This window comes from Sitophilus oryzae, unplaced genomic scaffold, assembly GCF_002938485.1.
Source record: "Sitophilus oryzae breed Bouriz unplaced genomic scaffold, Soryzae_2.0 scaffold_1512_pilon_pilon, whole genome shotgun sequence".
Classification (NCBI taxonomy): Eukaryota; Metazoa; Arthropoda; class Insecta; order Coleoptera; family Curculionidae; genus Sitophilus; species Sitophilus oryzae.
Window position 1 is genome coordinate 2,079,889 of NW_022146184.1, and position 15,048 is coordinate 2,094,936.

The window sequence follows — 15,048 nt, forward strand, 5'->3', positions numbered from 1 at the left end:
TCATTATTTTTAAAATAAAGTTCGATTATTTCCACTTTTTCTACAAGTGACTATACCATAATAATTGTTAAAAAAATTAACGATCTTGAGAAGAACTTCAACGCATAAGTCACAGAATGGCTATCTAGCAATTACCGCACCTGATCGTTCAACCTTGTGGCAAGTGAAAAAATGCGTAAACATCTAGAAATAATAAGAAAAAACAGCAAATTGGTCGAAGAAATTTATCCTTCTCATTTACTCTGATAAATGTTTAAATAAACTTTTCAAATTTCAATCCTTCATATTTTCTCAATGACTCGACCGATTTTCAAAAACGAAGCGGGAAAATATACAGAATAGAAAGCCCTTTTCATTGCGGTACTACTTGACCCCTCTTCCCATTTGAAAAAAAATGGGGATGACACCCCCGCCTAGAGGGTTGAAGATTTTGCAATCATTTTTAGGGTAAAAGTTGTCCCCTCACAAACAAAATTGACGTGTTTTTGAATTTTCTGAAAAAAAATTACTCTGGCCGTTATGCCTTGCCGAACGTTTTTGATGGGCCACCCTGTATAATTTATAAATATACGGGGTGTTCCATTTAAGAAAATCTAACTTTAGTTCATACCTTTAAAAATATTCTTTTCGTAGAATAACACAGACTTCGCCACTGCATTCTACGTAAAAAGTTCTACAATAAACAGTTTTCACCGTCTCGATACCTTTAACAAGAACAGAGATACAAGGGGTGTCCCAAATTGCTAAATTTTCAAAAGACCCCGTATTTCAGAAACGAAGAGAGCTATCAAAATTTTGTTTACGGCATCTTCCGTTTGACAAAAAAGTGGCAAAGGTTTTTGCAAACCGCACCCTTTTCTCTTTACGAATAACAGAGTTTAAAAACGTTCAAAAATTCAAAAACAATATCTAAGACAATTTTCTGTGGTAATTACGCCAGCTGTGGCAATAGACAATGCCGAATCTGTCATCGTCGCCTTGTATTATATCTCAGATTTGCCGACTGAATAGATTCCCGTGAACTAGTCTTTTAATTAGTTCCTCTAGTTCGACCCAGTCCTTTCGGTCCGGGACAGGTAACATACGACTGGCACTCTCCACTCCCGTTTAGCATCGAGCTACGATCACGCTAGCCGATCCGTACGTAAACTAGTCTTTTATTTAGTTTCTCTGGGTCCAGATTCGACAACATACGGCTAGCATTCCCCACTCCTACCTAGCATCGGGCTACGATCCCGCTGGCCGATCCGTCGCATATTATTATTTATATCGGTCACAGTCTCGATCCCGGAATAGGTTCTGAGTAACTAGTTACTTTCATTCCGGGGCCAGAATAGTTCATTGGAACTAGTTCGTTCACGAACTACACACCTCTAGATCAGATGGCTTTTTGGCGTGCCACTTTAACCCCGAATTGCACTTAACCAAGCATTGCCACTTTTAACCCGAATATCTCGAAACTTCAATTTTACGCTTGGTACTGCTTAAATAAACCTAGCCCATACCTGACGTTATCTAGGGCAAAGATATAATAAAAACGTATGATTTCAACCAAAATGGGACACCCGGTACACAATTCCCAGATAGCACATTTACGTTCTTTTCATATGCGAAGCAAGTGACTTTGGAGAACAACAATGTTCTATTCACATTCCTTTTTTTTCATTGGGAACATATATGGCACATGAATAGCAGAGATTACGTTCCACCCTATTCAAGTGATATAGAAGTGCGTTTCACATTCCAAGATATATTCTATGAACGTGAATTATATGTTCGTAAAAGAATGTATTTAAAAATAATATTCCAATTATATGATATTCATGTTTTTAATATTCTATATTTATGCTTTTCATATGTTTTTCATATTTTTTTATTATCTACAGAGGCAAAATAAAACACTAATTTACCACAATACACCAAAACACTTTACTTTTGCACAGGACGCGCGTTTCGCTAACCATGTTAGCATCATCAGCAGATGGTCAAAATTTAAGTTTTAATCATCTGCTGATGACGCTAAGATGATTAACCAAACAAGCGTCCAGTTCAAAAGTAAAGTGTTTTGGTATATTGTGGTGAATTAGTGTTTTAATTTGCTGTTGTAACACCAAAGATTCCAACCCTCAACTCTGTATCTACTGGGTGTCCTGTATAAGGATGCCCTGTATCAATATCCTATAAACTATAGATATAGATACAATTTTTTTCATATTTAGCAATTTTTTTATCTCTTAAAATCTATAGGATACCTATACAGTACATTCATATCTGGAACACACTACAAACAATTTGCTGAAATTAAATAATTTGGTGTGTAATAATCAAAAATTAACTAATAAATAGAACGGTTAAAAATAATAGGTAAGGATAAAGACGAACTTGAGTAATATATGTTTATTAATTAAAAATATTTTAATATAACGATATACATTGATATTATCTTCTATGTCTATGTTTCTATATTCTCTTGTCTACCCTTCTGAAATAATATCAGCAGAATTATACTGTTCAAATAAATTGCACAACTTACCTTGGTATTTTTTAATCTTTCTTTTGTTTTTACAAGCCATATTTTAATTATATTGATAATTTCGGTTTCTTTTGACTCTTGAAATTGACCTTTCATGGAGTCTAAAATATATGTTATTACAGTCTATGCAACACCAAATATCTTTAAGTTCAAATACCTAAAATTGCTTTTGGCCACTAACAATGATTTCAAACTTCTCTTCTGTTTGGCCCCATCCTAAGAATATTTTTGTGCAATTTCATTGCCCAGAACCTTATAAAGCATTTTCCTTGTACTTTGTGCTACTCCTGAACCGCCAAGTCTAGATAATTCTCGAACCTAATAATTCTAAAAAAAATACCTTCTCTTAAAAAATACACAATAAATGATTATAGAAAAGCCTACATAAATACCTATATAAATACTATATTGTAGGAAATTTCAGCACTGGAACTACACTTATTAGAACAGAAATCTTCAATGATACTACCAGAGATACTACTACCTACTTTGATGATGTAGGTACGGAGGATAACAAAGTCTGAATCCACTTTGGTCTGAATCCAGTTTAATGTACAATATTGAAGTCATATTTGCGTAACATTGACTTAATAAGATTTTGGCTCCTTTTTTTTGGCTGAATTTTAAAATATTTTTTAGTGTAACCTTTTTTCTTTCGAGGTCTCATGGTTTTAAATTCACTCACCTTAAAATAGATACTGAAAACACAAACATAACAAGAACTATTTTACCGATTCTATCCTTAAAATAATTATTTGCATCACTTATCTTTACGTTATCTCAGTGTTTTAATTATTAAAATATAATAGTTTGGATGAAGCACGTTTACGTTTATAGTTCACTTGTTGTTTTTTTATTAGGTTATGTTATGGATGTACGATTCGAATCGATTTCAGTCGAAGATCGATCTTTTTACCTAAAAAATCGATTAAAATCTAGCGAGTTTTATCAAACTATCTTTTGGTATAATCGATCTTTTTATTTCATAATGGAAGATCGTTTTTATTTATACAGTTTTACAGGTTTATTTATTTGTTAGAATAAGAAACACTGTATTTTTGCTTGAATATTTGTTTACAGGGCATCTATATACACTAATATATAAAATCCCTAATTATTTAATACACAAAAACTTAATAGTAACTGATAGTAAGAAAATATACAAATATAATGTATTGTATTCATTTTTTCATTTAGAAATCATTTTTATTCTCCTATATTTTTATTCAGATATTGATATGTTTAGAACGTGAATAGCAGATACTTAAAATTTATTGTAAACCATAATTTAAGAAGACATTCTAAGGTCATGCTGATAACATACCTTTAAATCACATTCGTAGTAGAATGTACTATTCATATGCCATACTTATTAAAAAAAGAATATACTTATAAGAACTTCGGAGGAATATTCTTAGAATGTAAATGTTCCTTTTGTGCTATCTGGGTTTACATCTATACGAAAATGCTTCGTTTTGAAAAAAAATCAAAAAATTCGAAATTTTTTAAAAAAACAATTTCTCGAAAAAAACCTCATCTGGGGTCGAAATATTCTATCCTATAAAAATATTTGCAATTATTTACGACTCACTCTGTATAATGGAACATAAATTTTCGACCTCAATTTTTACGTGGTTCAAATCATTTATGGCTTATCCAATAGCTCACTATATTTTTCCTCGAGTCCACCGTTTTTAAAATTGAAACTGCATTAGGCAGTTAGGTGACCAGCTCGCAATAAATATCACCCCCATTACTCTATTCGGCAATTAACCTAGATCCGGCAATAGCAAATACAGAAAATCCCGGTCCGGAATTATAAACTCGTTTATATTCGGGACGGGATACGGTGGCCCGATTAAACTTGCGACGTCTGTCTTCTTTTGACCAGGCTTAGTTAGGTACTACCGTTTTGATTTTAAGCCGACGGGACGCCCGTTTGAATTTCGAAAAGCCTTATCGAGGTTACTAATTCATAAATACGAGACTGGACGATTAAAGTCTCCAAACATAATCGAAAAAGTTTCAAATAGTATAGGCTTGGTGGATTTCAGTTGGTTTTAAAAATGTTTGCCTGTTTTATACACTAGTTTGCTTAGTTATATACTTCTCTAAAGAATCTCGCCTTTATTTTTCTCCTAGAATCGGAAAATCAATTAATATATGTGGTGTTCCAATACAAAAAAACAACATTTATGGGTAACTTCTTTTGGGGATACCCTGTAGAACTCTCTATATCTAAAAAAAATGCTCTAAATTAACCTATATATGTTCACAAAATTTTATTTCAATACAAACTGTCGTTCTCCTTGGAGCCTCCGCGTCGTATGAGAGGCGCCACCCTGTATTTCACGCAGTTTTCTGAAAAGTTTGTGAATAATATTTATGCCGATGTTGAATCGGAAAAACACGTCAATTTTATTAGTAAGGTGTACACTTTAAATGAATATTTTTGGCCTTTTTCTTTCAACCCCTTAAGCTACATTCGAAATCAATTCGCTGGCCAAGTGGCAATTCGACATTAAAGTCGGCACGAAATTAACCATTCACAACAAATTTCAAGTCGAATTTTGCGCACGCGTGTTTAAACGTCTCCTGACATTTTTTTAGGTTAGTTGTTTGTTTTTATTTTGGAAGAGCATATGGAAGAGGCAAAATCCGGAACAGTTGTTATATAAGTTTTCCAAGTTTTTATGTTTAGAAAAATGGAAACAAGAACGTCATTTAGTGATGATTTTTTTCTAAAATGTGTCTCAATTATGGGATTGCTTCAGCGAGCTTCTTGTAAAAGATTTTCGTAGCACCCAAAACTTTTTCTCGCCATTAATATGGGTCGAACGCCCCATTTTTTAGATTTTGGTAAACCCCTTGGTTTACGATCAAGCGAATTATTGGGCTGCAACAATAATTGCCGTTTTTTTAACAGCAAAGCCACAAGTCCTAATAAAATAGGAATAGCGTCCACTTCACTCATTTTTCTTTTAATAATAAATATTTACTTTCACAGGAAAATGGCTTGTAACAACACCACAAACAAAATAATTATTAAAATTTAAATGTCAAAATTGTCATAATTGTCAAATGAAAATTCCGTGCTGAAGTGGAAGTTAGCAGCTTGCAAGCTTTCAATCCAACTTCAACTTGCACTCTGGCGTCGAATTTTGTTGTGAATGATTACACTGAAGTACATATGATAAGCTTGCGTGCCAAAGTACCACTCGGCCAGCGAATTGATTGCGAATGTAGCTTTAGGAGGTAGTTGTCACTCTTGCAATCTTAAACGGGAATGGGTGTCAAGTGGCACATCGTTTTAAAGGGCATTTAATTCTATTTTCAGTGGTATTCTACTTTGTTGGTTTTTGTCCAGATATTTCCGAATAATCGCGTTTCAAAGTTGCAGACACAATTAAACATGCCTGCATTGAGATTTTGGTATTCAGGCTAATGTTTACACAAAAATTATTGCAGTAGATCTCCTTGCAGTACAAATGACTAGAAGATTAGGTGGTAACAAGGACGTAGCCATTACATTTTTCTAGGGGGTCGAAATTCGAAATACTAATAAACAGAAAACATCATAAACATTAACGTTTCCTTTCTCAAATTCGAATGAGTTGCAACCTCTACTCAGTTTCACAGGAGGATTTGTAAACATTCCAGCAAGACGGTGCTATAGCTCATTATTTTTTTGCGGTCCGACAGTGGTTAAACGAGAGATTTCCGGGTACATGGATTGGCAGAAGGAGACCAATTGAATGGCTTTCAAGATTATTTGACTTTTGACAATCTACTGATATTGATGATATTAAATTACAGCAGAATGCCAGTCAATTCCCGGTGAAGTTTTCCGAAATGTTAGGGAGATGTTTGAAAACAGACTTTATTACTGTTTACAGGAAAATGGACAACATTTTGAACAACTTATAATAATATAAGTGGTGGAACCTAATCTTCTAATCATTTGAACTACAGGAGATCCATAGCAATAACTTTTGTGTAAACACTAACCTGAAAACCAAAATCTCAATGCAGGTACGTTTAATTGTTTCTGCAACTTTGAAACGCGATTATCCGGAAACCTCTGGATAAAAACCAATAAAGTAGGATATCACTGAAAAGAGAATTAACGCCCTTTAAAACTATGTGCCACTTGACCCCCATTCCCATTTAATATTGTAAAGGTGGCATCTACCCATCCTAGGGGTTAAAAGAAAAAGAGTAAAAATATTCATTTACAATTACAAAATTCTTTCCAATTTTTTATATTTTTAACTGCAAGAAAGATATTAAGGGTGGGAAGTTTTAAAATTGACACACTGTATATTATAACTCTCTGTATTTAGTTGACTATGCCACCTTTGGTTGGAAATCTTAAAAAATGGATAAAATACATTTAGTAAGTCTGCTCCTCAAAAGTTCATAGGTAATTAATTAGATATCATTTTTTAACGGATATGTTGAACAGGTACTTCCATACACTAACAATAATATCTGACTTTAATTCATATGAAATCCCACAACTTCTTCTGATGGGGAAACTGCGTGTAAGACTTGGAATTTTTTGCATTTTATGGTTTTGGTTTGTTTGAGTGTGGTATAAAAATATTCCATATTTTACAATACAAGAAAAAAATCGAAAACTCTTAAATTCCATATAAAAATGGAATAACAAACCAGAGTGACCTTTTTCTTAAAACTAAATTTGAAATCAAATAATCTGTGTTCATTTTTTGTTTTAAATATTGTAAAATTGTATTGTATAAGATTATTTGATTTCAAATTTAGTTTTAAGAAAAAATTGAACTAAAAAGGTAAATTTACCGAAAAACTTCTAGCATTTTCTCATTTTTTTCTAGGTGGATTTAAAAACGATAACATAGCCGTGATAAAAGAAAACAGTCCAGATAAAATGGATGTGTCGACCATGGAAACAATAACGTCGACTACTACACCAACTATACCCACGACAACCAAGCCATACCCTCAAGTTAACATCAGAAGGTATTCGCCTGGTAATCGACCAACCACACCGAAATCAAAACGACTCTTGCCAAAAGCAACTAAACCCAGTGAGACAAGCAAAGGTGACTATACCAAAAATTATATACCGGGTGGTGCCTATGCGCTGGAAAAATAGGAAGTCCTATACAAATTTTGAATAATCAGTTAGGTTTATGGAGAGGGGAGAGGGGGATTATGGAGAGGGGGATTATCCTTGGGAGGAACTAGTTCCTTGGTTCTAGTTCCTCCAGAGGAATATTTCCTTGAACTAAGTCTTTAGTTCACAATAGTTCCCGACTAACATTGGCATCCCCGTTGCTTGCTAATGGATTACGTTGTCAGTCAGAACTATTCACAGTATGATCTGTAGAATTTTTATAATGTACGAAATATAACGAGACGTGTAATTGCGCATGTTAAATACATACAGGTAAGTTTTATTGCAGATAACAAAAATAAAAAAGAAACTCAAATCAGAGTTTAAAAAACTATATCACAAATCAATTGGAGCAAATAATAATGAAAATTTTACGAAAAATTGCTTTTTCCCCACTTCAAGCTTTTTGTTTTTGTCTAAAAATTCAGAATATCTACTTCATTTTATAAGATATTTCGTAATTTTAACGACCTAAAGTGAAACATTCCCATAAAATACTCAAAGAACAAACTAAAAATCAAAAACAATATCTAAGACAATTTTCTGTGGTAATTACGCCAGCTGTGGTAATAGACAATGCCGAATCTGTCATCGTCGCCTTGTATCTCGGATTTGCCGACTGAATATATTCCCCTGAACTAGTCTTTTAATTAGTTCCTCTAGTTCCTCCCAGTCTTTTCGGTCCGGGACAGGTAAAATACGACTGGCACTCTCCACTCCCGCTTAGCATCGAGCTACGATCACGCTAGCCGATCCGTACCTAAACTAGTCTTTTATTTAGTTCCTCTAGGTCCGGATCCTATAACATACCGCTGGCATTCCCCACTCTTGCCTAGCATCGGGCTACGATCGCGCTGGCCGATCCGTCGCATATTATTATTTATTTTATATCGGTCACAGTCTCGATCCCGGAATAGGTTCTGAGGAACTAGTTACTTTCATTCCGGGGCCGGAATAGTTCATTGGAACTAGTTCGTGCACGAACTACACACCTCTAGATCAGATGGCTTTTTGGCGTTTGGTTCCATCCACAGCCAAAAGCCAAAAATACTTACAAACTCCAATTTCTGACTGTATTGAACTCAAAATTTAAAAATCCGACCCCTCGTTATTTTACTAAAGCATTGCCACTTTAACCCCGAATATCTCGAAACTTCAATTTGACGCTTGGTACTGCTTAAATAAACCTAGCCCATACCTGACGTTATCTAGGGCAAATATATAATAAAACTAACTTTTATCTATGAGCTATATATACAGGGTGGCCCATCGAAAACGTTCCGCAAGGCATAACGGCCAGGATATTTCTTTTTTCAAAAAATCCAAAAACACGTCAATTTTGTTTGTGAGGGGGACAACTTTTGCCCCAAAAATGATTGCAAAATCTTCAACCCTCTAAGCGGGGGTGTCATCCCCCAACTTTTTTCAAATGGGAAGGGTGGGTCAAGTGATACCGCAATGAAAAGGGTTTTTTATTCTCTATACTTTCCCGCTTCGTTTATGAAAATCGGTCGAGTCATTGAGAAAATATGAAGGATTGAAATTTGAAAAGTTTATTTAAACATTTATCAGAGTAAATGATAAGGATAAATTCCTTCGACCAATTTGCTGTTTTTTCTTATTATTTCTAGATGTTTATGCATCTTTTTACTTACCACAAGGTTGAACGATCAGGTGCGGCAGTTGCTAGATAGCTGTTCTGTGACTTGTGCGTTGAAGTTCTTCTCAATATCGTTAAACTGACCCAAAATGGAATTTCCAAAAATACCAGCCCACACGTTCAATTTCTGAGGGTTTTGTGTGTGCACCTCCTGAAAAACCCCTCAGCCCCGTACCGACAGTTATGCCGATTAACTACACCGTTCAAAAAGAAAGTACACTCATCCGAAAAACACACATTAAATAGGAAATTATTATCATTCGCCACTCGTTCACTCACAGTTTCACAAAATTGCAAGCGACGATCAAAATCGTCGTCGTTGAGTTCTTGTACCAACTGAATTTTGTACGGGTAAAACTTGCGTTTTTTTAATATCCTTTGGACACTGGTACGATTCACGCCGGCTAATTTTGCATTGGCTAATTTTCCTGTAATCAGCGTACTATCAATGGCAACTTGGCCCAATACGAATACCTCCATAGCTTCATTTACTACAGGGTTTTCCCTCTGCCTCTTTTTATTCATAACGGAACCAGTTTTGCGAAATTTTGCTACTAACTCGCGAACAATTTTGCCATAAAGGTGTTTTTCAGGATGGCATTCATTGAATATCTGCGAAACCCGATTGCTACATTCATTATTTTTAAAATAAAGTTCGATTATTTCCACTTTTTCTGCAAGTGAGTACACCATAATTGTTAAAAAGTTTAACGATATTGAGAAGAACTTCAACGCACAAGTCACAGAACAGCTATCTAGCAACTGCCGCACCTGATCGTTCAAACTTGTGACAAGTGAAAAAATGCGTAAACATCTAGAAATAATAAGAAAAAACAGCAAATTGGCCGAAGGAATTTATCCTTTTCATTTACTCTGATAAATGTTTAAAGAACCTTTTCAAATTTCAATCCTTCATATTTTCTCAATGACTCGACCGATTTTCAAAAACGAAGCGGGAAAGTATAGAGAATAAAAAGCCCGTTTCATTGCGGTACCACTTGACCCCCTTTCCCATTTGAAAAAAGTTGGGGGATGACACCCCCGCTTAGAGGGTTGAAGATTTTGCAATCATTTTTGGGGCAAAAGTTGTCCCCCTCACAAACAAAATTGACGTGTTTTTGAATTTTCTGAAAAAAAATTACCCTGGCCGTTATGCCTTGCGGAACGTTTTCGATGGGCCACCCTGTATTTATAACTTACGCAATATGCATATAGTTATTACAGTTTTCAATTAGTAACAAAAATTTAATATTTTAGTGCAATTAATTTACAACTGTAAACAATTTGTTCCAGTTCTGTTTGAAACGATTTTCAATAAGTATGAAATTCTAAAATTTAACTTCATATGCATCAAAGTTGTTCTGCAACTATGTGGCACAGAACTTGAACAAAGTTACTTATTGCTTAGAAATATGTTTATAATTATAATATTTATGAGGTTTAAGTAATAACTATGTAATAGTAAACCTTGAATATAGAAATATTAACGGTATATTTGTGTATTTATTAAATAAAGTTTTAAATTAATGAATTAATTAATTGCCAGTGTACCATATTTAAAATTATTTTGGAATTAAAATAAAGCGTACATATTAGGAATATTGTAACTTGAGATTTCTGAATTTCTTGCATTAATTAGGTAACATTTTTCTTTTAATTTTCTTAATTACAGAGGAACACAATAATTATTTGTGTAACTAGTGCCAAAAGGACTTTGTAGCACAACGCGAGTTTTGCAGCTCGAGACGAATCGACAGCTGCAGTCATAATGAGTGCAACAAATATACTTTTGTATATGTTGCACACGACATTTTTTCTATGATGGAATTGAAATTTTATTTAAATCTTTATTAAAAAGTTTTTACAGTAATTCACAGAATAATATAACTACTAACAATGACACTATTCAATCTTCTTGCGACATTAATTTCTTCAATTAATGTCGCAATTTGAACCATTCAATAAGGTAATTGATGGACAAACTTCATTTTCAGTAGTCTTTTGAATTTTATTTTTATTTCTGTTCGTGGAGGCCTCGGGTTCTTGTTCTTCACCTAAAATTTTTTTGCGGAATGTTGCTGCGAGGTGTCCAGTACTAGTACTTGGTTTGGGTTGTTACCTTCCAGGATTTGACAAATTTTCACAAAAATTCACAATTTTTTTTGTCTTCGATTTGTCATTCATAATAATTGTTCATAAAAAGTATGTGTTTGAAAGATTTTAAAAGAAAAATTAAAAAAAAATTTAATTGAGAACAGTTTCTATACTTATCAAGAATTTATGGATTTTAATTTTTCATTATACCGTGCTGGCAACTGTTACTTTTGGGTCGGCATTTACATGTGTGGAAGTAAATCGCATAGGGATCTTATTAAGTCGGAGTGAGAGAAATGCGACCGACCGATGCGACGCGCGGCGGTGTGCTGTTGCGGCGTTGCCGATACGCCTTTCCCTATCAAGTAAAGTAAAATCACGATTGCAAATCGCTTATTTTTAAAAGCCAATTTTTTCAAGAGATAACTAGATAAAATCATTAGACATGTTTCTGAGCATCTGAAATGGAATTATAAGGATATCGTTAGGGTGTCATTTTTTTATAACGAGAAAACGTCAGTAATCGCGATAATTTAGAAACTCAACTTTTTAACACATAACAAGCCATAACTCAAGAACCACTTAAGATATTGAAACTTTTTTTTTCAATATCGGATGTTTTACAATATGTTTACATAAGAAAAATTCGGTAAGGTTGTTTTTTCCATTTAAAAATTGTAAACAATCCATCCATTTACTTTTAGAGCATAGCAATTTTCAGCAATCGTGTAATTTTTTTATTGATAAAGATTTTCACATACTGTTTACAAAGAAAATACAGCAGAAATATTACCAAAGTTCTTGAAAAAACTACAATCTATTATTTCTAGTAGATTTCGAGATATCGATTTTTGAATTCAGAGTTCTAATAGCGCGACCACTATCGAACACCCACTCTTTCGAAAATTCCATTTATTTTTACCAAAAATGCAAGTGTTTCTAGCTTGCACTTAAAAAAATTCAAGCTATAGGGAAAATTACAACGACTCGTTAATAAATAAACAAATTAAGTATCACGAGACGTAATTAAATCGTGAAGCTGAACGCATGACGTACACCTTTCCCTAGAACTTTAAGTACTGATAGAGGTATTGATTGGGTCGGTCAACTGCGACAAATCCGCTATATCCCCTTCCACGTCTCTAGCGATGTGCACAGTTTCTCGGTTTATTTCATACGTTTGTTCACTGTCCTCTCTTTGTTCAGTACATTATAAACGCATTGTACTCTTCTATATATATATATATATATATATATATATATATATATATATATATATATATATATATATATATATATATATATATATATATATATATATATATATATATATATATATATATATATATATATATAATATATATATATATATATATATATATATATATATATATATATATATATATATATATATATATATATATATATATATATATATATATATATATATATATATATATATATATATATATATATATATATATATATATATATATATATATATATATATATATATATATATATATATATATATATATATATATATATATATTATATATTGCGGATTTTTACGACATTCGTCGTCTCCCGCTTCTCAACTTCCACAGATTTCTGTCTGTCCAGTCTTCTTCCTGGAGGCCCCTAGAATTCATAGCGTCAACTACGCCCTGCTTATATCGGTTATCATCCATTCGTTGGAAGTGTCCGTACCAACTTAGTATTTTGCCGTCAGTGGCGTCGAGAATAGTTTCTTTTTCTCCTATAATTTCTCGTATTCTTTGATTTGAGATGTGTTATCCATTTCAAAAGAGACAGCAACTTATTTTTCTCTACTTGGTTTAGCTCTCACGTTTCAGCGCCATAAGTGGTAATGCTCTCTACAATGGCTTTATAAAGTAGAATTTTTGTTTTTTGGGAAATTTTGTCACTCCACAACTACGAGTTAAGTTGACCGATAACTCTTTTTTCTTAAAAAAAAAGAGAAAAAAAAAAGGAAAAAAATTGTACTCTTCTTACATACGGAAATCTCGACCCAAGACTAAACTTTGCCAGCTCTTAGTATTATCCTACTTTTTTTTAGCTAGTAAGATTTTATTTAGTGCATTGTTTGAATGTTTTTTTTTGTATTTTATTGACGTGTGTAAATTGTTTCTTTGTAATTTTTTGACATTAATAAATTATTATTATTATTATTGTAATGTCAAGGTGTTTTTTTGCACTAGTGCAACAAATAAGTTACTTTTTGCACTATTGTAAAAAAATTGACTTTTACTTACCGAAATAATCGAAATACGTATCCGTAGAGAGAGTATTTAATCTATACTAATATATAAAAAAATCCTTAAGTGACTGACTCACAGATTAACCACGATCCTGCTCAAACCACTCAACGTAAGAAGCTCAATTTTGGCAAAGATTTCGGCATACAGGTTGATTCTAGGGTGTAGAGGTTAGATAAGAAGGGATTTTTCAAAATTCCTGTTCCAGGGGGGTGAAACCACCACTCAAATATTACAATATTTTTTATTTAAAAAACGGTCAAATTTCCGAAAAAAACGCTTAAACACTTTATTTTGTTTTTTTTACATATTTTAAGATTTTTTAAAAATGTATACAGGGTGTTTCGAAAAATCTGGTCATTGATTAATCACGATCCTACTTAAAGCGTTTGACGTAAAAAGCAGATGTTTGGAAAACGGATCAACTTTAGGGTGTAGAGGTTCGATAAGAAGGGATTTTTCGAAACTCGAGTTCTAAGGGGGTGAAACCACCCCTCAAATATTAGGATATTTTTTATTTTAAAATCGGTGGGTTTTTCGGAAAAACTCTTAACACGTATGTTTTATTTTGTTGTTTTACATATTGTAAGACTTTTTAAATATTTATACAGGGTGTTTCATAAAATATGACCATTGAGTAATCACGATTCTGCTTGAACTGCTTGACGTTTAAAGCTGATTTTTGGCAAACGGATTGACTGTGGGGTGTAGAGGTTCGATAAGGGGGGGGTTCTCGATTGTTTTTTCTCATGCTGACATAAAAGTGACAAAATTTTATCGAGTTTGTATGTTAATTGAAATTCTTGCTTTGCTTTATCATTACCATTACAAATGATTAATTTGACGCGAACGAAGTCGCGGGTACACGCTAGTAATAAAAAACTGAAAAAAATTATCAGATAAATGGAAAGGACAAAAGCAAAAATTAAGAAATGTTCAAATATACAGTCAAATATCGCCTTTGTTGAGAAACATAAAAAGAAGTTATAAAAAAACAAAACATAATATTAAAAATATTACAAATTCATTTAACTAATATTAATTATTATTTCAGCAGGTGCTCCAAAAGCAACAGCTCAAGACGACATAACCTCATTATTGCCTCCTGGTTACAAACCTAGAGCAAAAGAGGGTAGCAGCGCTGGACTTCTGCAAGAGATATTTGCAAAATTGAAACCATCAGACACTAAAGCTAACAATTTGGAAAAAGTTAACAGAAGCGAAGAGCTGTTGAAAAACGTTAAAGAAGTTGATATAGCGGCTTTTCTACCTCCTGGATTTAAACTTCCTCAAAGTGAACATTCTACCGAGAAAACTCCAGGTA

At 33.1% G+C, this 15,048-nt stretch overlaps 1 protein-coding gene and 1 long non-coding RNA gene across 4 annotated transcripts in view; one reads left to right on the plus strand and one right to left on the minus strand.

Moving 5' to 3' along the window:
• LOC115878467 (mucin-5AC) overlaps positions 1-15,048 on the plus strand; it is a 239,996-nt gene that overhangs the window by 206,320 nt on the left and 18,628 nt on the right. Inside the window, exons 5-6 of the mRNA XM_030894985.1 lie at positions 7,390-7,617; positions 14,779-15,045. Coding sequence (XP_030750845.1) covers positions 7,390-7,617; positions 14,779-15,045 — 495 coding nt within the window. The remainder of the gene's footprint in view (positions 1-7,389; positions 7,618-14,778; positions 15,046-15,048) is intronic.
• On the minus strand, positions 2,042-3,329 carry LOC115878468. 3 transcript variants are annotated; one of them, XR_004049529.1, is made up of 4 exons: positions 3,219-3,329; positions 2,691-2,860; positions 2,534-2,634; positions 2,042-2,482 (listed from the first exon to the last, which is right to left on the minus strand). It is a non-coding gene; the product is annotated as an uncharacterized LOC115878468 (long non-coding RNA). The 3 variants fall into 3 exon arrangements; XR_004049531.1 differs by lacking the exon at positions 3,219-3,329 and adding an exon at positions 2,926-3,022; XR_004049530.1 differs by lacking the exon at positions 3,219-3,329 and adding an exon at positions 2,918-3,022.